At 37.4% G+C, this 27,104-nt stretch overlaps 1 protein-coding gene across 1 annotated transcript; it reads left to right on the top strand.

Annotated features, from left to right (window-relative positions):
* Window positions 1-570: 570 nt before the first annotated feature.
* CNGB3 (cyclic nucleotide gated channel beta 3) lies at window positions 571-27,104 on the top strand (the record flags this gene model as incomplete). The annotated part of the gene is made up of 11 exons (XM_009874537.1): window positions 571-657; window positions 1,458-1,522; window positions 4,806-4,928; window positions 13,056-13,197; window positions 15,119-15,278; window positions 15,703-15,800; window positions 16,838-16,921; window positions 18,334-18,452; window positions 22,992-23,138; window positions 25,689-25,869; window positions 26,871-27,104. Coding segments are annotated over 11 exons (1,440 nt in total), but the record flags the coding sequence as incomplete, so codon positions are not given.

Genomic DNA, 27,104 nt, shown 5'->3' with positions numbered 1-27,104 from the left:
GAGATGTTAAAAATCTTCATGCTATGGGAAGAAGAAGCATCCAAAGATATCAAAATGCAATATCTATTTAAAAAACTCCAACGACCATCCATCATCCTATGATGAATCTGTTGTTTGGAGCACATGGCTTCTGCAGGTTGCAAGCAGGGAGTCTAATTCCTCATGCTCCCCCAGACTGCTTTAGGAAGCCTGGTTTTAAAAGATGTAGGACTTCTAAGAAGTGCTTGTGGAGTGCTCTCCCCACCTCCTCTCACCAGCCACATGCCTACCATTTTGGTCTTCTTAGAACTATAATTGAAATAACAGAATCAATATTGAGATACTGCTAATAATCCTCATGAAACAGATTAAAATCTCAGGCATGGGAAACTTAAAAGCTGGGCAGAGCAAAACTGGTGGTGTTTTCAAAGAGGTAATCTTCCCTGTCAGTATCTGAGAAGTTACAGGCTCAGCACACTGACTGTTCAAATATTATACTTGATAGTGACTCAGTCTAAGTAGGTTTTTGACAGAAAGTAAATGCATAATGTTTATTGCAAAGTTTAAATTGACCTCCCTGCTCTTCAACAGCTCGATGTGATATCAGTATTGCCATTTGACGTTTTATACTTCTTCTTTGGATTTAACCCAGCATTTAGAGCAAATAGGATGCTAAAGGTAAGAACTGTGTTAGTGATGAATGGCCAACCAGACATCAATGCTTTTACAACCCAATGAAAAGTTATTTATAATATTTACAAATATGAAATTTAGAGACTAGAAAATGTCTTCAGGATAAACGACATCAGTAAATAAACCAACAAAAAATACAAGATATAGTCTAGCTAAAAGAAGACCTTACTATCTTATTTTTCTTTTTACTTTATTATTTCCTACTTTTGAAAGATGCTTTGTGATTAAGGCTGGTTTGTTTCCATTATTTAAACTAGATTAATCCTAAATTCTTCATTTAGTTTTCAAAGATAAAATAAAAAGCTATGTGTGAATATTAATGGCTATTAATAAAGGTAAATCACAAATAATTAACAGGAAGAATCTGACACAGCAGCAACTGATACCACATGTATGGTTGTTGATATGTATGATCACTTAGTGGAGTATTACTGGAATTTCAGGAAGAGAAAAAGGGATTTTTATGCATGTAATTCTCTCTGAGCAAAGGCTGCCAAGCAATTATACATGTTTGAGGATGTAGAAGTCATTCATTTACAGCAATCTGACCTAAACAGCAAGGTTATTTCTATATTCAGATTAACTGGACACTCAACACCCAAAACAAATGTTTAACTCAATTTTCATTTTCACTTTGCAGTTTACCTTTTAGTTACATGTTTAAAGTCAGACTACTGAAAAATCTTTTCTTTTCAAAATGTGTACGTGAACTGGGGTCAGTACTGTTATAAAAAGATACGTAGTGAAGAATATGATTGGATTACTTTCATTTGTTTTCTGTTCAGCATAACACATTCTTTGAGTTCAATGATCGCTTGGAAGCTATTATGGACAAAGCATACATCTACAGGTACGTACTTGTTTAACTCTCATAGCATGCAAAGCTTGGCACAGAATGCATTTCATTTGATTTCAAGGGTTGTCAGTGAAACACTGAATGGAATATGATACATCATTAACTTTTCAATTTAAACTTTTTTTTTAAATATATTTTTATTATAGTCATTGAAATAATAAACATAAAGCTTCACTCACATATCAAATCTAGCTCAGTTCAGCTGGCCTGGTTCAGGCAAAACGTTCACCAAACTGAGGGTCCCGCCAAGATTTAACTAATCAGAAGTATGTTTCTTTAGTGAAAGAGCTAAAGAACAGGGAGGTTTTAGGTTGTTAAGAGCAGTGCCAAATCCTCAAGGGCTGTTTATTTGTACTTAATAAGAGTTATGAGCTTGAGCCTGTGTCAACATTTTTCTTCAAATACGCTCTCCCCATGAACCTGGCATATACAGAAACTTAATCCTCTACTGCATTGGCTAAACTTGGAATGAGAATCAATTCAGCACAGATCTCAAATAGTGATTGCAATTGTTGTCCACTGCACCATGTTCTCACCTTCTGCATTGACAGGAAGAATTTAGGATTCAACTCAAGCAGTCCATGGACATGGTTATGGCAATATTCATAGGCTCCTCAGCTGTCAGTGATGCTGCTAAGACCCAGTGAATCACTGCCTACTTTTCTTCTCGAGTTTCTAATTTCATTACAAAGTATAGGATTTTATCTGGCTTGCTTATATTTTCAATATTTTTCTAATGTTGAGAGCTTTTAAAATTTATTAAATATTTTCCATATTACATCCTTTGCTTCAAAGTCATAATTCAATTACTTTTCTGTATCTCCTGTAATATTTGCAGTGAGTACTGGGAGACATAATTTTTTTAAATAGATGGTTTTAAATCAAGTGATTAGCTCATATGTAACAATAATGTTAGGTGTATATGGATTTCAAGGAAATGGGAACAAATTAGCAAACCTATTTTCATCCTGATAAGCAGCTGTGTAAGGGAAAGCGTTTCACACTATGTAAAAGTATGGAATGGAAAGTGGTTATTTAAAGGACAAGTTGAGAATGGGATATGTGTCTCTTCAAATTAGCCTAACTATGAAGGATGTGATGTTGATTTGTGTGTCAAAAAACAGGGAAAGTGCTCATTTAGAAAGGCTAATGTACAAACACAGAAAGATCTCACTGGTTCTGTAAAATGTATGAAGTAGCTGGAAAGACAGAAGCAGCTGCTCTACTGAGCTGTTCTGCCTCGTTAGACAGTTTTGCAGTGTAATATCAGTTGAGTGCCACAACTGTGCGTTGCTGCTTGTGTCTTTGCTCCCTGGTCACAGGCCCACTAAACGTTTTCCAATATTAAATCACTTGCAGAATATAAGCTGCACAATGTAAATATTACAGAATGAATCCATTCTCTACCTCATATTCTTAAGAGGACAGAAACTGGAGATGTTTGAAATAGAGCACTCTTCATAACTAAAGTGCGATTTTTAAGATGTGCTGAAAAACAGTTATAGTGCATGGACTACAATATTGCGCAGCATATATAGGGTTAACAGCATTGATGCTTTATTACCTGTAGGCTTTCACATCATTGCATTGCTAAGGTTTGTGGTAGAAAAAAAATGCCTGCATACTGTGCTACTAAAATATTATATTTTATAAACACCACCTAATAAATATGGCATGCCGTGCCCTGATACAATGATTTAAAGCATACTTTAGGCAACAATGAACCCCAGTTTTTGAGGTGCTCATTGGTAAAACCATTTATATGGCACAGATCTTTTAATTGGCTTACCAGAAGGCTTTATGGTAAGGAAAGGAAAAGGACCAATGAAGAAGAGTAGAAATGGGAGCTAAAAAATAAATACAAAGAAATGGGCTTGTGCAAACTACTGCATTTTCTTTGAATGTAGTAATGTTGTTTTGATCTGAGATCCTGGTATGGTCACCATTTGAGTGATAACTGGATAACTGGATAGCTTCCGCACAGCAAATGTATGTGCCTGTGTTGATTCTCTTCTCAAATTCACTAGTTTGAGTTTGTAGGAATAGAGATAGAAAAAGCTACTGCATCTTATCTACCCATTGTGGCAGATTCAACACATGACTAGAGAAATATAACAAATAGAACCTTTACTCAGACCTCAGGAGTCCACTTGCATGGATTTAAACTTGTGCACAAGATCCAGCATGGTCAATACTGCAATATATAAATAGAGCACATCAGCTATCTGCTGCTCTCAATAGCTTGCAACCCTAAACAAATCTGTTCTGGAGGCACATCAACATTTAAACAGAGAAGTGGCATTCATTTGTTAACATCCTAAAGAAGAAAAGTACATGTAGGTAGATTGCTCAACAGCATAGAGAGGCAAAGGAGGGCATGCAATGGCACCTTAAGAACCGGCAAAAGAACGCATTATACAGAAGCAAACATAGAGATATTACCTCCCACTAACTTAGTTTACAGGTAGTTCTTATTAAATTTTCATAAAACCGTGAACCCAGTTACTACGCACTGCAAACTGCATTGAATTCTAGCTGTGGCAGATAAACCCATTAAATACAGGCCTCCCTGTGTTTAGGCAATTCTTGTTCTTTTCCTGCTTATTTCTCCCTTGCCTGTATGAATATTTGAATGGAGAGGTACATCCAGGAGATCTTTTGATCTCTATGCACTGAGCAGAGGATATACAATGAGATCATTGTTGTATTAAACAGAAAGCTGCTTGGTGCTTAAGTAGTTAGTCACTGGTGTTCTTTAAACAACTGGCCATAAGCATAAGAACTGGGATTAGGAATGATATAACTCCTGCTATAAGCGCTAAATCATACTATTTAGCGGATCTACTGCAGGCTTCCTAGAACAGCTCTTGTAAAGCAGTTCATTTCTGACCTCAGACATTTCTTGGCTTTGGATCACAAGTTTAGAGCCTATCTTGAACAGTTTGTCAAACATATTAATTCATACCCTCTAGCCTCATTAATCAGCTTCAAATTTCTGTAAATATTCATAGCCTGTTAAAGAAGTGGATTATAAAGTCCTCAGGCAACCATAATTTCAAAATTACCCCATGTCAAATATTCTAGGAAAGATATTTATTTGACCTTGGACAAACATGAGAGGTAACTGCCATCTATTTTTTCCGTGGAATCTAGACAGGTGGGGAAATACTTAGTGGATGCGTAACATAAACATTGTTGATACAAAAAAGCAATGAGTTTCATATTAAGAGAAAGGAAAAACATAAGTTGTTTTACAGGAATCTATTGACTTTTATAGGGTCATTCGAACAACTGGATACTTGCTGTTTATCTTGCACGTTAATGCATGCCTGTATTATTGGGCTTCGGACTATGAAGGACTTGGCAGCACTAAATGGGTGTATGATGGCGACGGAAACATGTAAGTCCTTTCTTCTTGCAAGAGATGTTGATTTTGCTCCTTCCTGCATCCCCCTCTTCTTCCCAAGCCTCTGTTTGTGCAGGGTATGCACTTACTTTACAAGTACATGGATAGTAAACTTTTAGCGCCATGACTGCTCGTTATCAGCTTTCATTACTAACACATATTTGGAGGGCAGGTGCAGTGAATAATCAGTTTACCACTTTCAGATTTTATAGGTTTATGAGTCAGTGCTCAGCACTAACTTAATTAAACATTTAGAAAGCAACAAGTATCATAAATTAAGCTTACTGATTGAATATGCACATGTGAACTGCTGGAAGGATTGAAGAACAATCCCTCAAGGGAATCAGAGGCATAGATTTTTTCTCTGCCACAAAGCATAATGTAGCTAAAATGCAACATTTTAATCTCTCTAAATACCATGGTGATTGGTGTGAAGAAATTCCACCTACTTTCTCTGAACTTCTGAGAAGTTCATGCTTAAATAGGTGGCAAAGTGTCTCCAGTGGGCAGGACTGGGTATTAACACACCTTTCCACAAAATCTTTGTGACAACACTAGGCTGGGTGCCAATTAAGGAACATTCATTATAGATGATGGAGAGAAAGAAAAAGACCAAAGTCATGATATGTGTGTGTAGTTATATAAAAACATATCTAGTAGGTTCAGATGTATGAACATCCATTTCTTTCAAAGACATTAACGCAGTTAGAGCCACAGAAGCTCAACTTGTTCATTAATTATATTTTTTGCAAAACTGCATATAAGATACTACTGCTGTCATAAATCACCCTTTAACCAGCTTTTCACATTTCTCTTGGAGACATGCTGCTCTTAATTGTAATTTTGTCAGACTTTACAAGTTTGGTGTGAAGTCACTGTCTTGAAGGGTAAGAAAATAGCTTTTGGGAGTAAAAGACACTGTGTGGAAAGCAGCATTGACTTTTTATAATTAGAGTTCTGTCTAAAAAAAAATGATATGGCTGAAGTTTCCACACACCACTAAAATACACAGCTTGAGCACTGAAGTCAGACACATGCAAGCAGGGTCATGGAACTCAGGGGTCAGTACTGGGACCAGAACTATTCAATATATTCATCTGCAATTTGGATGAGGGAACAGAGTCCACCGTCAGCAAGTTTGCTGATGACACAAAACTGGGAGGAGTGGTTGACACACCAGAAGGCTGTGCTGCCATTCACCGAGACCTGGACAGGCTGGAGAATTGGGCAGGCAGAAATTTTATGAAATTCAACAAGGGCAAGTGTAGAGTCTTGCACCTGGGAAGATCAACCCCAAGTACCAGTATAGGTTGGGGACTGACCTGCTGGAGAGCAGCATAAGGGGTCCTGGTGGACAGCAGGAGGAGCACGAGCCAGCAATGTGCCCTCATCACCAAGAAGGCCAAGGGCATCCTGGGATGTATTAGAAGGGGAGTAGCTAGTAGAATCACAGAATCATAGAATCATAGAATCGTATCAGCTGGAAGAGACCTAGAAGATCATCAAGTCCAGCCTTTGTCCCAGTCCTGACAACCTACTAAACGATTCATCCCAACGCAACACCCACCCTTCTCTTAAACACCTCCAGGGACGGTGACTCAACCATCTCCCTGGGCAGCCTGTTCCAATGGCTGACAACCCTTTCAGTATAGAAATTCTTCCTAATATCTGCCCCACCTCTCTACAACCTCCCTTCAGGTAGCTGTAGAGAGTGATAGGGTTGTAGAGGTTGAGAGAGGTTCTCCTCCCCCTCTACTCTGTCCTGGTGAGGCTGCATCTGGCATATTGTGTCCAGTTCTGGGCCCTCAGTTCATGAAGGAGAGGGAACTGCTTGAAAGAGTCCAGTGTAGTGCCACAAAGATGATGAAGGAAGTGGAACATCTCCCTTATGAGGAAAGGCTGAAGGAGCTGGGTCTCTTTAGCTTGGAGGAGGCTGAGGGGTGACCTCATTTATAAATATGTAAACGGGGAGTATCAGGAGGACGGAGCCAAGCTTTTCTCAGTAATGCCCAGTGACGGGAGAAAGGGCAATGGGTGCAAGCTGGAGCATAGGAGGTTCCACAAAAACATCAGTAAAAGCTTTTTCACTGTGAGGGTGACAGAGCACTGGAACAGGCTGCCCAGGGAGGTTGTGGAGTCTTCTTCCCCGGAGACATTCAAAACCAGCTTGGATGCATTTCTGTGTGACCTACTGTAGGTGATCCTGCTCTGGCAGGGGGGCTGGACTAGATGATTTTGAGGTCCCTTCCAGTCCCTAGCATTCTGTGATTCTGTAACCCAGTGGGACCACATATCTAAGTGAAGTTATACACAGGTATTTATTCTCAGGATCAAGGCTTCCAAAAAAAAATCTGATGAGGAAAATGCAGAACAAATTTCCATTATGGCTATTTTTGTTAGTGTCATTCTTGGGAATACTTGCTTCACAATTAAAAAATAAGGGAACTAAGTGTAAGCAACTTCAAAACCCTGAAAGTAGAGCATTTACTCAGTCTTCACGTTTTTAATGCTTCATCAGAATAGCCTAGGAAACAGGCAAGAAATTCTTCTTGTTTTGCATGGGCATTTTACTCAGGGAAACAATTGGTAGAAATTATTCGCTACCTTGATCATAGAAAACACAGTTGTGCCCAGAAGCTATGATCATATTTTTTATTATTTTGTGATATCTTTTCCATGAGGAAACATAAACACTTCTCAAATGACATCACATGGGATTTAGGGCAGAATGTTTTATAAACAATAATAATAAACTAATAATTCAGGGTTTACATTAAACTGAGATGCTGAAAAAATTTGCATATTAGAATATATCATATAAGCCTCATTAAGGCATTTTAATGCTACCCCATCTTGACTTTGTTTTGGAAATCTATGTCTTCATTCTTTTGCCTATATCTAACTCATACTGAACTATTTGGTCCCCCAAAGAGTATCCCATATTGATCTGCATTTCATAAAGTAAAGGTTAGTATCCTACTAAGAGCAAATGCTTTCTCTATAGGATAGTCATCAGCTTAGACAATCAGGCATGACACATGATCTGATTGTCAAGTGTTTTTACAGAGAGGTATTATGTGACCTTATTTGTTACTGGACATGCAATGTGAATTGAAACATACCAGACATGATACTTGTAGATGTATTTGTTTGGAAAGCACAAATTAAGGACAATCTAGGAAAAATCTGTCCGAAAAAGTGACCAGAACTGCAGTATATATAATGGCACAGCAGTGCAGATATAATTTCCTTTCATATAGCAGCGTTGCCAATATTTGAAGTAAAATATGCCATTGGTGTCATATAGAATGGGAACACATTCAGAAAAAAGTCAAATATAGCTTCTTAGCTAATTAAAAAAAAAATGACAGTAAGCAGTTTGAAAAATAAATCAAAAAGCAAATGATCTGGCACTGATTTACTGGCATGAATGTTTTATGTAGAATCCCTGCTGTGTCCACAAAATGCTTCTAGCTATGGCCAAACCAGTTTTTAAAAATGTCAACACTTCTAGGATATTTTTTTTTCCTTTCCAGGATAAAAAGAATATATAAACAACAGTTTCCCTTATTAATTTGAAAATACATAAGTTCCTGAGCAGGCATACTAACTGGTGAACTTCATTTCATAACTAACAGCTGTACACAGCACTGAAACCACAAGCACAATTACCCGAAGTAGCTCTGCTTGCAAACTTCTGCGAGCTGATTTCTTTTCCAGCTTGTGTCCAGATTCTGAAGTGTTAGTGCCAGTCCAAGATTTGAGGTTTTTTGCATGGCAAGCTTCAGTCAAAGCCTTTGACCTGAGGCACAGAAGGCAGTCAGCTTTACCCCCCTGCAACATACCCAAGATATTCCCAGCATTAGAACCGCACTTATGAGCTTGATATAATTAGGCAGACAGACCTCAGACTCTCCTAATGCAGAAGGATAGCATCACTCATTCAGCACCCTTGTCTAGAGCCTATGTAACCATGGCAGCAGGATAGTGAAAAGGTCTCTTAATTATACCTTAAGTGAACACTTTGAACTACTGAACTATACGTGTTTATTTACAATCTAACTTAACTATGTAAGTAAGAGATTGTTCTCCCTAATTCCTCAGGAAAATGGACAAATCATCTAGAAAGGCATTCAAGGCAGGAATGTAATGTCATTCTGAGTTGTCCCATGGAAGTTTTCTGTCTCTTTCATCACTGCTATGAAGGTAAAAAAAAACAGGGAGATGAAATTCTCACACAGCCCTCCAGGTCAGCATTCAATTTAGGCAAAACAAATCATTCTACTTTGCTTATGGTATATTTCTTCTGCTGTTTGCAAGACATCCACAAGTAGTCCGCATAATTCTTGGGCATATTTATTAATGAAGACATCTGTTTGCATCCTCGTTATGCTTCTCTGTATCTTGCTGCCTCTCTGCTCTGGGCACAGACTTAGAGGATGTCTGGAAGTCCCAGAAAAGAGTCACTGTGCGTGTCTAGAACAAGTCTACCTCTTCAGTGTGCATTGCCCAATGAGCAGTAAGACTGGCATGTCTTCAGGGGTGCCTCACGTGTATCAGCTAAATATTGTGCTTGCAATAGGTCTGATGTGTCACCCCAACAGCGCTTGGGGCACAGAGGCGGTTCTGTGCCTCCGGACAATCCGTGAATGCCTAGCACACCTCATGTCAGACCCAATGCTTCCAGACCTGCTACCTGCAGATACACTTTTTAGGTAGTTTACACCATTCTGTGTGAAATTATCATATCTCAACCACCCGGTAAATAAGTCACTCAAGAAAAAGAGGTCATTAGGGTACCAGTTGATAAAGGCCACCGCTTTACCCCGCTTAAACTCATCCTGGTTGTAATCTGAGAGGAGTCAAATGTGAGAGTGCTGAAATAATGTTTCCCTGAGCTGAAATTAATGTGTGAATACCACCTTAAAATCTGATAGTCACATGCACAGAGATTTGATTTACCTGTATTAACGAAAATCATGTAAGAAGTTTAGCATATTCTGAAATGGACTTTCATGAAAAAAGGCATTTCTATTGGCATGATATTACAAGGTATCTTATTTGCAGTGTTTCTGAATGTTTTCATACCTAGGACTTATTTTAAGGAGGAATCTAGTAGTTGCCTGAAGGATAAACATACTCTGTGTGTTGTACAGAGGGAAAATCCCTTTCCTGTCTAATGTTGTTTGCTTCAACGGTAATTTTATAGCAGGCTAGTAAGCCGTATGGTGAGCAATTATGGTTTCCTAGTAGGAAACTACTAGTAGCTAGTAGGAAGCAGAACTGCTAACACTGTTGAAATAGGAGTCTGGATTTTTCTGGCTTCCCTTAAACAAAATTTACAGTCTCATTTCTCCCTTCTGAGGGAAAAAAAAAAAAAGTTACTTTATATTTCAACTGTGTAACTTTCATTTCATATTAAAATAAAACCAATAAAATGCATAAATGAAGAAAATAAAAATCCTGTGCCTTAGAGATAGTGAATATTACGTGACTTTGACAGTGGAAAGTTACTTTTGAAGTAAAATTACAGGCAAATATACTGTATTAACTACATCTTCAGAAAGGGGTGGGCAGATCTGAAAAAAATCTCAAAGTAGAATGTGACCCCTAAATTCTTTTGACAAGCTTTCATTTTTTGCAGACATTCTCAGAATTAAGAATATATTGTCTATCATGGTAGACTTGTAAACTTGGCATCTAAGGCCATTGGGGGTGAAGTAGTTGATTTCCTATGGTATTTAGCATAGAAATAATGCTATTTTTTTCTTACTTTCATGTTAATAGATTTTACATGTTTCTAGCACTATAGCATTCTCAGCTATGGCAAATGAATATGATATTAATATGCTTTGTATGATAATTCCCCTTAGACAAGCAAGAGACATCATTTTATGCTTAAATCTGCAATTCTTTCAAAACAGATCTGAGGCTTTTTCTTACTTTTTATGCTACAGAAGTCTAAGAGAAAGCTGCAATTTACACATACTTTGCTGGAAGCATGCATAGGTGATGATTATTTTTTTTTAACCCAAATGAAAATATTACAGTGGTGCAATCCATCTGTTCATTTTGCACCCCTAACTAGGAAAAATTATATGATGGCAGACATGCAATGAACTATTATGACTGTTAAAATCTAAAGAACTATGGTGAAAGTAATCATTGTTACTGCATTTCATCAATCTGCAACCAAGAAGAGAGTGTCTTTGTAATAAAAAGCAAAAAATCAATTGCTTGGTGAAGCCTATTTGTGCAAATAAGAGAAAATAAACTCACAATAATAAACACTTCCAATGAGGGCTTTTATTTAAATCACTCAAAAGGTAGCAGACTAAGAAACAATTTTGAGTGATTTAAATAAAAAACCTCATTGGAACTGTTTATTATTGTGAGTTTATTTTCTCTTATTTGCACAAGTCTAACCCTCTAGTTGCATTGTTACACAGACCATTTATTAATAGGAGTGGAGTTCATATTTTAATAAGAGAGAAGTTTAAAAGTAGAGGCCACGAAATTAAAATGTGCACCTGAAATCTGCGAGCAGACTGGCCTCAGGTTCAGGGCAGGCATGAGATGATACATGCAAGACTGCCTACTTCAAAACAAACATCTCCAGAAGTATTTCTTCTGTAGGTTTGATTGTTGTTTTTTTATTTCAAACTCAATAAAATTCAACAAACAGAAGGAATCTTCATTGCTTCAGACGCAATAGTCATAGATGAAATAATAGAAAATCATATTGTACAATTAAGGAAAACAAGCTTCCACTAGTAATCATTAGTGAAACTAAAGTCTGATTGTACAGAGACTTAGGAAATCAAATTCTAATTAATAGGAGGCTTTTAAAAATATTCCTAAACCAATTACTTGTTAGCTCAGAAAAGAAGGAAATGATAGCAGAGTCATGACGATTATTTGAACTAATTAACCCCCACTGCACAGTATGGGGGATGCTGCACTACTAGTGGTTCCACACTCTAGAATAAAATTTAAAACAGAATCTTAGAGATGTGCAGGCACTTTATATATATTTTTATAAAATAGTATGACTGTCCTCACAAAATAAAATTTAAAAAAAATATTCTATCCAGGTCCTTTGTTGTTCTCATAAACTCGTGTTATTGTACTAATAGGAATACACCATATGAATGCAACAGGCTCTGTCATGCACAAGGCTGCACAAAGAGGGCTGTACAAGCAGAACAAAAAAATCTTTGTCCGAGTAGCTCACACTTCAGGTATGAGAAGTGACAGACAGCAGGCAGATACTGTGAAGGAGTCAATAAAAGACATACGTTAGTGTGGCTTGGTGACCGACCATTGCTTCATTTGGTTTCTAGATCAAGCGAGTGCTGAGAAAAGTCTTGAAGGGTGTTAACAAGGTGGTTTCGTAGCCTCTGATGGACAGCTCTTCCCAGGCATGAGGGAAAGTAGCAAAGAAGGCAAGAAAGCATCTGTTAAGGTGACAGGAGGGTTAGTGGAGGCCAGGAGTCAACCCTTCAGGGCTGAATTAGTGAAGCAGTTTGGAGAAGGTGGATTAACACACATGTGGAAACATGTGACTTGTGTCCAACGTAACCCCTGAGGCAGAGCCAGTGAAGGTTGGTCAGAAGCAGTGGGAGGAAGACCAAATGAAATTGAAGGGGTAGGAAAGTGGACACTGTATTTATTGTGCCCACTGTCAGACTTCTGGTGTCATGAAGTGGAAGAGACCTTCAGATGTGTGTGCATTTAGTGCGCTAGACATAAACTCTGGGAATTCTCTTAACATTTCACTGCTTTTAACACCATGGCATCTTCACTAGTAGCATTCAAACTCTGTAACGTCCACCTTGGCAACTTGTTACAGAAGTCTCCTGTAATGCTGCACAGAGTTATGGGAGAACAGTAATTGCTGTGTTCCCCGTGTATTTTTTTTATTTTTTACTGTGAGAACATTCAGCTCAATATGATTTACATAACTGTATCATCCGTAAAATCATAACCCTTTATAAAAATGCTGAAGGTCTTTCAGGACTGAAAAGCATCACTGAAAGGTGCAGCTCAGGTAGGTACATGTTTAACTTCAATCACATAAGCACTTAAAGTCAATAATGAAAATGCTGTCTGTATTCACAGGTATCTGAGGTGTTACTACTGGGCGGTTCGTACTTTAATCACCATCGGGGGCCTTCCAGAACCAGTAACTCTGTTTGAGATAGTTTTTCAACTTCTGAATTATTTCTTGGGTGTCTTTGTCTTCTCCAGCTTAATTGGCCAGGTACTTCAAAAAATCAGTAAAACAGATACTTTCAAATTACTGTAATGTAATTATAATATATCTCATTTAATGGAGTTTAGCTCCGGAAAAAAAGTTAAGCTTCCATCTGAATGTCCCTCTATTTAACTATCATTCATACTTATTCTTCTGACAAATACATATGTTTAATCAGTTCCCTGTTTTGTAGCCCTTTTGCACAAAAGCTGATTTAAAGCCAAGATTCTGCAGGACATAGATGATCCTTGAAACTATGTATAATTCATTTTTCTTCCTCACAGCCAAGAAAACAGTTTGCTGACATTCACATTATACTGTTAAATCTGATATAAAAATTATAATTTTAAGTACGATAATAATATGCACAAATTATTGAATAAATCATGCTCAATACTACTGCAAATAGAATATTTTTAATCCCATGATTTTTGTCAAACTAGAATTCTGCTCTCCTCCACAAATTCCAATATTTTTGTTAACCTGAAAACTAACTGTTATCTATTTCTCTTGGTTCTCATTTGGCAGGAGGAAAAGAAAAAAAAGACTATAGCAGATCAAATCATGAATAAAACTGAAATCTTTCTGCCTTGTAACTATTAAATTTGGGCTTTAGATCCATATATTTTAAGGTATCTTGCCTGCATAAAAGCAAATGCCATGGCTTTAAAACACCTTGCCTACTGAAATACAAATGCCACAGTTCCTATGTGAGACTGCATCTTATTAGATTCCTGTAGAGATCATTCCAGACTTTTTGATTTGTACATATCTTCCATTGAAATAACTATTATGAAAAAATAAAGATAAAAACTGGAGTTTATTTTTTGAGTACAGGATTTGAACATTTCAACATTGTATATGTTTTGCTGTTTATAAGAGAGAACCATCAAGAAACAAACTCTTGCCTGTAGGATTTAAAATTCCTCCACCAACAAGAATTACAAAAAATAAATCAAAATATTTCATATAAAATATTTCTTCTGGAAAACTATTGAAGTATATTGGATTAAACTTCAACTAAAACTTTTCCTAAATTGATATGCCAATGAAAGCACCAATCCCTAAGATGATCCTGCTGATTGGGTTTTGTAACCAGTATAGTCATTTTTAGAATCAAACCTTAAACCTTTACACACAAACAGCTTCATCGCAGTTTGTTAGAATTCCTGTTTACAATGAGATCTTAAGATGAGTGAGTTATTCCTGCTTTTGCACACTTGCCTGAAAGTCACTATTCCTATCTTAATCAATTGCGTCTCTGTAATAAAGAACAGAGTTCAGCCCATCAGCACACCAATCCTTGGCAATCGCAACGTGAAGCCATTCTACTGAAAACGTTTCTGTAGAGTTACACTTTTGAAAAAGGAATGGCTATGAACTCATCTACTTTCTAAAAACTAGATCACATTCTTGTTGGAATTTTAAATGATGCTCCTGCACGAAAAATTCAAGGTCACCTTACAGCTCAACGTGCATTTTTAGGACTGATTTAGATTCTCTTAACTATTTAAATGGTGGCAGGATCTTAATTCTAGTGGTGCCAGCTGATGCTATTAGAGAAATTTAGTGCAGTCTGCTTCAGTTCTGACTTGCATCACATACTAAATACAGAGCAGCTTTATTATGGATTTTTAAGAAAAGCATTAGCTATATTTTTCATCCATGTCTATAAATATGAGACAGAAGAATTAAGCTAAAACCTGCAAATAATTCCTTTAAAATCATAGACTTACCAGCCCAACTGCATTAAATCTGTAATGCTTCTGAAACAGCAGATAAAACACCTATTCAAAACATGTCACTGAATGTATAATCAGTAAGCGATTTTGCAAACAAGTGGTTTATTCTTTTTATACATTTTTGACAAGCTATTCAAATCAAGACTATTTTTGATGAAATGTGTAGTAACAACTGATGTTTGCAGATGAGAGATGTAATTGGAGCAGCTACAGCAGGACAGAACTACTACCGGTCTTGCATGGACAACACTGTCTCCTATATGAACACCTATTCTATTCCAAGACTTGTCCAAAATCGTGTTCGAACCTGGTATGAATACACATGGGACTCTCAGGGAATGCTGGGTAAGGCTTTCCGATTCCAGTTACGTGGCAACTCCGAGTAAGAGTGGCGGTATAGATACAGATACAGGGTGAAAGTCACATTTCTCCTTTTCTGAACTGAATTCAAGAAGTGAGAGGAAGGTCTTCAATTTACTTTAGAAAAGAAAAAAAACCTCCAAAACACTGTGACGCTTATTGCTTCATAAATTTCATTAATTTTTGTAATGTTCTGGTTATAACTTTAGCCAAGGTACGTAACTTAAAAGACAGTATCTTAGTAAAAGCATATCAGCAGCTTCCTCATGTGAACTCGTAAATGTTAGAATAGCTCCATTAAGTTATTTTTCTCTATAATGTTCATTTTTATGGGTATTCTTTCTTTCTTACTTTATATTTTCTGAGTTTCTTCTTTCTTTTCTTTTTTTTTTTCCTATCTCTTTTACAGATGAATCAGAATTACTGGAGCAGATGCCAGTCAAAATGCGATTAGCCATTGCAATTGATGTGAATTTTGCCATTGTCAATAAAGTTGACTTATTCAAAGCAAGTACTTCTATGGGAGAATGGAGAAATGTGTGGTGTTCCTGAGATGGAAACCTTGTTTGGGGCATCTTAAAACACTTAAGAACATGTTTGTTAATATGCAAGGCAAAATAGGCGTAAGAAATATTTCAGTTAGCAGAGACATGTCAGGATAGAGCCAAGTATCTGCTTTGATTTTTTTGTGTCAGAGATTTTTAAAGAAGCAAGTGAGAGTAAGACACAGTCCTGTGATATTGATATACTGAAGCTGATGTTACGATCAGACCCTAAGTGACTTCACCGTATAACTAATCTCGAGTCAGACATAGAAGAATGTAATTTTTCATACAGTCCACCTTGCTGTATACCTCCCAAGCCTGCCTGAGAGATCACGGATGCTGTGTTTTGGTGTTGTGAATGCTACATTTTAGTAACTCTTTGTGCAAAGGAGCTTTCCAATTATTATCATGATGTTTTTCCAGAGATACAATTTAAATGTGGTATTTCAGACTGGATTTCTGATATGAAAAATGAGGACACACTGCATTTTTGGAGGTAGTCTTGACATACAGTAGCCTTAACACTAATTTTTTTGTTAGGATAATTGCAAGAAATCACAATTTCTAGTTTTAAACATTACATAGCTGCATGGTTTCAGCCACATTTGCTGATGATGTGGAATTGACAGATTTGTGCTAATATTTGACATGATCTGGTTTTGTCCCTGTATTGGTAAGAAAAAAATCACATAAAAGACCCATAAAGCTCTGAGCATAGTGCTCACTGAGCTTCCACAGCAGATTTAGATGTACAGAAGCTTACTTGGTAAACAATGAAGAGATGTTCAACCCAAGGAGAACTTTACAAGCATTTGAAATGACAACTCTGTCAGTCTTTTCTCTGCTCTAAAAGCTGATCCTTATGATGCTTTGAGTTTACATTCCACTTATGAATCCCTGGATCATTAATTTATTATTGGGTTTTGCTGCCCGGTCTAAGCACTAATAGTCACTTGTGCTGATGAATCTGTAAGCAATCAATTCTAACTATTTTAACAGGGGTGTGATACCCAGATGATATATGACATGCTACTAAGGTTGAAATCCATCGTGTATTTACCCGGTGACTTTGTCTGCAAAAAGGTGAGCACTTGTCTCTTTCCAATAATAATTATAGTATGTATTTTAGAAGAAGAGTTCAAATATCGGTCAACAGTGTCCTTTAAATAAAATTAATCCTGAGTGAATTAGATAGCATAAAGGTAATTAAGGTACTCTGTTTAATAATAACAAATGTGTTCTCAAATTTCAATCCAGAACAAGACAATATGGATTTTATTACTTACACTAATAAACATAAAACCATAGCAATAAGCAAAAGTATTTAATGTAAACATGGCCTATCTAATGATGCATCATGAAGTTTTAATATTTAAAATGAAGCAAGCTTCAATGTTTTTTACACAGTTATACATACAAACCTAGACTACAGACCTCAGTCGAGGATGATGTGCATGTGCCTCATTTGGTTACTCAGAAACTCTTAAGTGGAATCATCCAAGAATGTAGAAAATACATGGCTCCTTACAGCAGGATCTGATCTCGCTCTACCTTTACTCAAGCTCCGTGCCGTCTCCAGACATCCAGATGAATGCTGTCACAGTGCCCCTTAGCAAAGAAATCTGTCTTCTCTTAGCATTTTGGCCTGAACATGGCTTTATAGTAACACAGGTAGACAGTTCAGCTTCTGACCAAGTGAGCCCAAGTCTCTTTTCCAAAGACATCTAAACATACAGGCAGTGTTGGATGTAACTAAAGCATGCGGGGACATGAAGTATGAGTACTTTCCTGGCAAGTGACCCAAAGCTCATGCCACATCCATCAAAACCCCCTAACTTGTCTTTCGTAGTTCTGGTCCAGCATGTTCACTAAGATCCTGCTCCCTCCAAGAATTAAGCATATGAACCTCTTCCCAAATGCTGAGTTAGTCCAACTGGCTCCACAGCGTAGGAAGTCAAACGCTTGTGAATGCACTGAAGAGTGGGGTATGTCCCTTCAAAAACTAATCCAAAGCCCAAAGTTTTGTCCAAAGTTTTGAATTATGTTTACTCTTATTTTCTTTTTAAATTAGGTGAGTGATGATTAGAAGTAACAGTGTGAAAACTGAAGCTTTTTAAACCCCAAAGCATAGGGTTTTTTTCCCTTCTCTGTTATTACATACACCACTGGGGTATTTTAGTTTCCACCAGGACAGTCGATGGAAATGACTGCCACAGTCCTGGTTATTATCTAGTCTTCTTTTTCCAAGCTGGCCTAGATGGTCTTACTCCTCATGTTCAAATACTGTCCCACTTCACAATTAGAACTGCCAAAGTCAGTCCTTGTGGTTGTGCTCAATGCTCAGAAAAGTAGCACAAACATTTATTTATTTCTCCATAATTCCTGTACACCTGTTTATGAGTGGAAAGATATTTAAAGAAGACTTTGTCAGACTAGTCTAACAAAAAACCCACTTCTTTGATAAACACAGGATCTTTATGTGTTTGTGTGTCCAGGGAGAGATTGGCAGAGAGATGTACATCATCAAACAGGGTGAAGTTCAAGTTCTTGGAGGCCCTGATGGTACAAAAGTCCTGGTTACACTGAGAGCAGGAGCTGTATTTGGGGAGATCAGGTAGGTCCATCACTATTTTTAACACTTTCTTTAGAATCAGTCAAATTATCAGTGGTTGTTAAAACTTCTCTGTGAGAAGCGTGACAGCTACCACATGGAGGCTAGAAAGTGTGTAGGATCAACTAAGAGGACACTGAACAAGGAGATGCACGTAGTTGAAGGAAAAACTAGGTGAAGCATCAGAGACTAATCTGGCTAGATCTGAAACAAGCGTTTTGGGCAATGTACACAGGCATATACAGCCACGTTTCTCCTTCAGTGCTTAAAAGATTTAACACATATTGCTGTTCCAATGTCTACAATACAGCAGGACCAAATGCATTTTGTTGCCTGTATAGTGAGACTTGGTGCCCTTACACAGCAGATGGTAAAATTGGTAATTAATTTCCAACAAAATAAAAAAAATCTAAAGTAGCAAATAAAACTAGTTAATTTATGAGCCGAATAGGGATTAAGTTGCCAAAAATTAGGCATCCACATTGGAAAATATATTAGTTTAAGAGCATACAAAACAAGAAAAAGGCTGACAGACCAGATTTTGGGGTCTGAGTTTATCCAGAGGAGAAATTTTTTCTCTGGTGCCTGCAAGTGGTTTTTTTTATATTGTCCATGTGGTTGCTATGCAAGATCCATTAACTCTTATTTGCCATGTTCCCCAGTTAGCCAATCAAGTCCTAGTTTTTAGGCACTGCATCCCCTGCTGAGGTTGGCCTGAGGAAAAGTAATAAGATACATGTGCTGCTGCATGTGATAAACGAGATCCTTGATTTCTTCCAGCTGCCTTCCTGTTATTGCTAATCCTCTTGCTGGTAGCTTTAATCTGCCTTTTGAAAAGCGGTAATCAGCTCTGTGCCAGGTTTACATTTATCTTCTACTTGTGCCTCCCTTTGTAGTAGGGGAACGTTCCCGTTTATCCAGCGCTGCGCGTATGGAACTTGCTTAAACCTTAAGTGGAAAATACCTGATATATCCCATAGATACAGACCTTTTTCATGGAGTGGGAAAGTGGAAGAAGGTTATTTGAAAGGTATTTCTCTGTGTGGCAATATAATGCTTGAGCTGAGCCTCCAAACAAAATGCTACACTGTAAATTATGTGGAAAGGCTGAAAATGCAGTGATTTTTGGTAAGGGCTGAATAAAGAAAAGACAGAAGAAACTACAGCAGCCCAGGTATGTAACATATATACAGTTTTCAATTATTTATTAGTCTCGTACTTGAAACAAGGACTTTATTTTTTAAACTGAGAAATGATAATGATTAGTTTCAAACCAAGGAAGGGATTTTCAAACTTTTGATCTAATACATGTGAGCACTTGTTTTGACATGAGAAATACACAATAGCCTTTAAAGATTCATTTCCCAACACGTTACTCTTTACATAACTGCCAATACAGCCAGTAAAACCCTCAGCAATGCTATAACCCTACACTTCCAGTCTTGTTTTATTCATCATTGACTACTGCAGCAGCATACCTGTTCAGACACACATAATTTGCATATCAATGTCAGGCAGTGGATAAACGAGGAGAAAAGACACAGTGACTGGCAGACATTGCCAAAATTGAAGAAAAGCAATGACATGAAGCACTAAGTGTATCAGTAGAGATTTATCCTCTTCCTTGTGGCGAAGTGTTAGAAAATAATGAATTTGTATAGTGCCTTTTTATGTAAGTTTTCTCAAGGTCTTCTGAATACTGTAGAGCAGAAGCAAATGAAAAAATATATTCTTTAATAGATGAAATACTGCTTCATTTAGCACATCCAAGTTTTCCTCTCAGTATTCATAGCATGGTTATAACCTGATATCAGATTGATTTCCTTCTGATTTCGGATTCTGGATACGTTCAGAGAAATATGTCAGCTTCATTCCGAGTGGTTTAACTACATGATTTATAAGACACTTGCTATTTAATCTCTCTTCAAAATGCATGTAAATGGTGATTGAAAAGTCTCTGAGGTCAAAGGAGTTGAAGAAAAAAAAATGTTTATTTCAAAAAATTTCCCTCAATTATACTAGAAGGCGAATACAAGACTAAAGTTCAAACAAGTCCTTTGCTAATTTTATCCTTGAAAATTATTACAGAAACAGATTAAGTAATAGGAGTCGCCTTCCAGTTAATGTCTTAGGTTCATTACTGCTTTCCTGTATATACAATATCAGTTTGGGGAAACAAAATAATCTCAGAATCAGAGGCAAACAGATTGCTGTCTTAATGAGAGCCTATCTGCACAGACAATCGAGAAAGAGAGGAATTCAGTTATAACACAACACTTCATTAGCCCAAAGACATTTACACTTTAAGCCAGATGTCCTCATTCATCTATTTACAGATACTTCACTAGAACTATTTCCTATCAGAAAATGGTAATTCTGAAAAAATTAAAACATTTCTCCATTATATGTAATTTTTTTACAAGAAGATCTCTAAACGTTTGGTCTCAGCTTTAGCCTTACAGCTGTTTTGTAACTTTAACTTTTAGTTATAATCCAAACTACAGGGAGTATTTAGCTTCGTGAAAGATTACAGTTTCCACTTGGGCCAAGGATTTCTCACAACCTAGCAACTGCTGCTGCTTTTCAATGAGCTCTTCCCTTTGGTGTTTGACATCCTGATCAGAAGCAAGATCCAGATGTGCTTCCCTTTCCTGACGTAACCAGTTCTCTCCATATGCAGAGACTGCTGGGATGAGCCACCAAAACCCTGCATGGGCAGCTGTCAGATACACCATTTCCCAGATAAATTTCCTAATTTTAATGAACAGCACCTTCCTACAGAGATCAGCTGTTAAATTAATTAATTAAATATAAGCTGAGTCATCACTTTGACAACTTTATACCTCAAAATTAAATTTGCTAGCACAAGAATTCCAAAGTTATCATCTCATAATAATATTACAGCATTTTGAGGCTAAAAACTAGAGAAAAAAATGTAAGGTAAAAAAGCGCAATTTTGTCTATTAATATAGAAATCACCTTATCAAGAACCATTGCAAGGCAAATGTGGTTACTTTTAAAAAATTGGTCTACCATGTAATTCTTACCACACTAGCCAAAAGAAATTCAGTGAGTAAATCTGTAACCCTGTCCACAGTCATGACAATTCTGTGCCAGCAAGGACTGCCTTACTTGTAAAATTCACCTCACATCATCACCATAATGAAAAAGCTGATCTCTTTAGCTCTAGTCTGCCTTGATAAAAAGAGCTTTCTGTTAGGAAAGCCTGAAAATGATTGTTCAATGATTTGTTGAGAAGTGATTCCTCAGAACTGAAAAGCTGTTTGCAATTTTCTTTAGCTGCTTTTCTTATTGTGCAAATAGTTTTATTCTATCTGAGGAATTGTATGGAATTGCTTAAAAAGAAGACAATATACTGCATTTTCAGCTTGAGTTCATATATTGATCGCTGTCTTGGGTTGCAGAAAAATACTCTGTGTGTATGTATAAAATAGCCTTGTACACACAGTTGCAGAGGCCTTATACTAATTGTTATACATAAAATTATCTGCATGATCTAGTCTTTAAAAATATGTTCCATAAATTTATTTAATATTAAACCAATATTTATATATCCTTGATTAATATTCTAGATAAGAATTAATTATTTTTTGAGGTCCAGACTATCCTTTATTAATTAGTTTAAAATTTAGAGATTACTAAATATCCACTAAAAATATTAACTCACTTGGAAATGTTTAAGGGATGAATTTTAGGGTAGATCTCCTTGAATATAATGATAAAGCAATTTTAGTACCAAGACCAAAATGCAACTTCTCTTGCTTATCACCACTGTCAAGAAGCGAAGTCTCTTCCTTTCACTTGCTTGAAGCAAGATGAACAATTTAATTTTTATTTGTACAACATCTAATTTTTACATGGAGATCCTTCCTATGGCTAACTGCTGCTTGCTAAGCTGGTCTAATGCCTTACTTTCAAAAGAGCCACCTTTTACAGGCTGACACATTTGTAACTGTCAGCCTGAAAGACCTTCCTAATCTGTATCATTCAAGTTGCCAACATTCAAACGTGAGATGTGGTACCTGCGAAAACGTAAAACCAGAATCCCACTCAGGATTCACTCAGGAAAATTAAAATTCTTGCAGAATCATTCATTCATTGTAAATAACTCTTGCAATAATAACTGACTTGCACTGCTCTGCTTCTGATGTAAATAATTTTCAATAATAAAACTGAGGAAATGCCAAGTTCACATGAGGACTGAAACAAATGCAGTCCTTGCAGTGAGTGTCTCATGAGAGAAATGTCTCCATCGAGCAAGACTTTCCAAAGTCCTCTGCATCTACATATGCCTGACCAATAATGACAATCTGCCTTCCAGAGGCAAGAAGATATCTCTAATCCCAACTGTAAAGGGCCTTTACAGAACAACAGAACATTTAGTTCTATCCATATAGTTCCAACAGAGAAGTTGGGTACATAAGTGAGCTTTATGATGACTTTAATGGAGAACTACCAGCAAAGAAATTCCTCACTAGGGCAAGTAATGATGTGACTGATGATGTTTTATTTTCATTCCAGCCTATTAGCTGCAGGTGGAGGAAATCGAAGGACTGCCAATGTGGTGGCTCATGGTTTCGCCAATCTTTTCATTCTGGACAAGAAAACACTCAATGAAATCTTGGTGCACTATCCCGACTCAGAAAAACTTCTCATGAAGAAAGCAAAGTATGTCCTAATAATAGTTTTCGAATCACATTGTTTAGCTGCAGAAGCTGAGGCTTCTAGGTAGGCTTGCATTCCTTTCTCAGAAGAGTCACAGATGTAAACACCTCTGTATTTGGAGGTCAGATTTGCCTGGTGGCATCTGGTGGAAATCATGGTCTTGGCAGGGGTTCCAAGGGTTGTGGAAACATGATAAGTTGAATGAAGTCCTGAATGTAGTTACCTTCTCCATCACACGTAAGGTAAGAAAACATATAGGAGATACACATGCACGTCAGGATTCCTCACACAGGCAACTGCAGGACAGGTGTCTGTTAAGGAGTAGTTTTTCAATGATGCAACTGAACACTCACAATTAATTTGACAGAGATATGCTTCAATGTTCCCACAGATATACATTCCCAAAACCTTAAGAAGTAGTAAAGAATGGATTTAAACTAAGGACCAACAAGATGAAGTACACGGATTAGAGTTATGCATTTTGCTTGCAAGGTTTCTGAAATAGGATTTCAAACCCAAACTGCTTTTCATCTTGCTTTGGCTAGGATTACCATTTCTCCAGCTTTGAAAGGAAAAAATATTGTCAGATATTGTAATAAAATTATGACAGAATGAGTACCTTGCTAACTTGTAAAAGGTCTAAATACTTGAGCAGTTTGTCATTATTAGTATACTTCAGGACTCTTGTGTTCTCAGCTGTTGCCTTGCACTGCTATCAAAGGCTGGAAGGTTGCTCCCAAACTTGAAATTCCACCAGAGAAGACTAAACATAGCACAGGAGTGACATTTTGTTTAGTGGAAGTGCTAGCAGATGGTTGCATTCAGCATATTTCAACAGCCCTGGTTGTTAGATGACAGAATAATCACATCCCTAAGAAACAAGGAACCTACACACAGAATGGGCTGATTGCCCAGTTTTCAAAACCAGCATCAACAGGAAGGAGGTGGAACAAATCCACTGATTGATGGTCCCCATCATTTATCCTTCCTGACTTTTCTCCAGCTTCTTTCTAAACAATTGCATGACCATCATTACTTGTTATTCCTCTCTCTGCCTATCACTACCTTCTTCTGCTTTCTTGTCCACCCTAATCATAACCTGCCAAGACATTAAATTCTTTTTCCTCCAGATAGCCTTTCTCAACTACAGGACCTTAATCATACATCCTTCATATCAACATTCATTTCAGCTCAGAGCCCTCTCTAGATAATCAGATTAGATACAGGATACCCTGTTTAATTTTAAAGATATGCAGTACTTGCTCTGTGCCAGAGGCCATGTATTCTGCTCACCTGTTTAGGCATCCAGTAATCCTTCCAAAACTCATGTGGTCTATGTATGGTCAGGCATGTCTCTGGAAAAACTAGGCACCAACAGGAAATTTGTGCACTGTTCTCATAAAGATTGCAGTTATGTTCAACTTTGGAATCAAGTTATCAGTCGCTTTACCCTGGATGGTTTTTGTTAAGAGCTCTCTGTGGGATTGCATTTGCCTTTAAAGTGCTCCTTGAAATAAACTCAAGGGATTCATTCAAGCAAGAAATTTGTTCTATTATCACCTGCCTGATAGTCACTGTACGGTCTTTACATAATAAACTCATGCAAGCTGCTTAAGTGTACTTTTAAAATTTATAATAAAACTTTTTTTTAAAAAGTAAAATCTTCACTTTTTGAATTCCTCAAGTTACAAAGTACAAGATACTGAAGAAAATTATAGTATTATGGAATTTACAGTTCTTCAGACTGCAATTATAGTCCTTGTTCATAAAAGGCCTTAAGTCAGGACTTTTCCAAGGATAGAAAAGTTGCCTTGAAAACTGCACAGTGACCTAATAAAAACTGAAAACATGAGAACCCTCTGCTTTCCACTGGCTCCAGATAGTTCTATCTCAGAACTGTCATCTAATCTTTACCCTTGTCGTTCGTTCTCACTTCTTGTCATTACGGCTGCAAATCAGTACAGCTACGGAAGGGTGCGAAAATCTAGTCTGCCACATGATTGGCAGTAATTTTTATATCTGCAGGGTGTCTTCTTCTACTGAAGAAGACCAAAAATAAGTACCACTGTCTAGCCTGACCTATGAGCCGTGCTGGAAGTTAGTTTAGTAAACTCTTACTTCTGCAAGTGTCAGCTGGACTCCCAGATGAGCATTAAACCATCTCTGAATTTGCATGCAGAAGGCCAGGTAAGAGACTGTCACCTCAGGTACACAGCATCTGTCTCCCTCCATACTACTTCTCACTTTAGAAAACTCTCATCTGCTTTGTGACACCTTAATTTGAACCTGCACTGCTTTATTCTCAAAGATATAAATAAGCAACTCCAAATTTGAACGGTAGCTTCCAACTCCACCAGAGCCTAGAGTAAAACCATTACCTCTTCCAGCTTTGCTTTTGCCACTGAAGCTGGGACACACACCAAAAAAAAAAAAAAAAAAATTTGACTGGAAAAGCCGCCAGATTTGCATCCACGAATGTGACATTTTAGCTCTGCAGCAACTTCGTTCGGTTTCACAGCACTGCTGCATGTTCTCATTCCTTCCCGTCTCCAGGGTGCTGCTGAAAGAGAAGGGGAAACCTCCTCCAGGGCCACCAGTGCAACAACCCCGGGGCTTGGCCAGTCTTTTTGGAACGAAACAGGAAACACCCAAATTGTTCAAAGCAATGCTTGGAGGAAAAGGGAAGGAGGGTCTTGCTCGGCTGCTGCAGCTGAAGAAACAGCAAGACACTCAGGTAACGCTACAGAAAATCACAGTAGATTCTTCCAGGTGCTGAAAGATACCGGGAGGGCTTAGAAAAAAAAAGTAGATGAAAATGTAGCCTTACTGTAATCTGCAGTAAAAATTAACAGTAGCTGAGATATAATGCCTATACCTAATCTCTGTAAACACTAATTCTAAAATCTGGCTCAAATCTTCCCAGACCTGGACTCTATGCAGAGCAGAAAAAACAAAAGAAAGAAAAAGGAAAGAAAAAAAGCAAGCAAATAAAGATCCCCAGAGAAAGTACGGATAAAATAGACTTTACAAAGACCCTGCGGGCATCTAACCTTCTAATTTTATGTAAACAACAGTAAATACAGATATATCTTAAGACAGTAATCTGACCCAGCAGACTCAAGCACATGGTGAACTTTCCAATTCAGAGTCAGATCTCTGGTTGTCACAAATCCTGAAGATAAAATGTAAAGTGTAGCCCACATAGCAAAAACTGATTAAATCTCTACTATATTGCACTTATGAGAAAACTGTTACTTTAGTTGATGAAAAAATAATTCCCACATTACACTCTGTTCTGAGAACATTCTCAGTTCTGCATATTAACCCAAAGGTGGCAGAATCCTTTTCTATCTTTATAGCTGAACTGGCTGTGGTTTTATTTAAAGTTGAACACAAAACTTTGCTTACACAAAAGAAGAAAAATTTGCTCAATTTAATGTGTATTTCTGATTTTAATAGCGAGTAGGCTTGGCCAAAGGAACTGTTTCATCCTGCTGTATTAAGAAGGAGTAGATACTATCGCTATCCACAAGTTTTTGCTAGGTTTTATGTCGGCATTCTGATTCTGAAATTGCACTTTTAATTTAGAAATGGATTTTCGGCATCAAAACACAACTTTACATATGTTGCATACCCTTACCACAGTATCCATGCTGTGTTTTTCCACTGCATGCATAAAACTACTTCCTGAATTTCTTCTGCAGCACTAGAGAACATTTAACTTCTTGTTTCTAGGAATCTCTTGCTAAAGCAGAGAACAAGCCCGAACAAGAGGAAAAGAAACCTGTGGAGCCCGCGGCCTCATCTGCGCCACCAGCACAAAAGGAAGAGCCGAACAAAGACACTAAGCCTAAACCGGCAGTTATGCAGAGAGCAACCTCTAAGGAGTCTCTGATCATTAGTATGTCTCCATCCCCTAAAGCAGGAGAAGGAGAGATCCTTACAGTTGAAGTTAAAGAGAAGAAATAA

The sequence above is a fragment of the Apaloderma vittatum genome, unplaced genomic scaffold, assembly GCF_000703405.1.
Source record: "Apaloderma vittatum isolate BGI_N311 unplaced genomic scaffold, ASM70340v1 scaffold14740, whole genome shotgun sequence".
Taxonomy (NCBI): domain Eukaryota; kingdom Metazoa; phylum Chordata; class Aves; order Trogoniformes; family Trogonidae; genus Apaloderma; species Apaloderma vittatum.
This window is presented reverse-complemented; position numbering and strand designations above follow the sequence as displayed.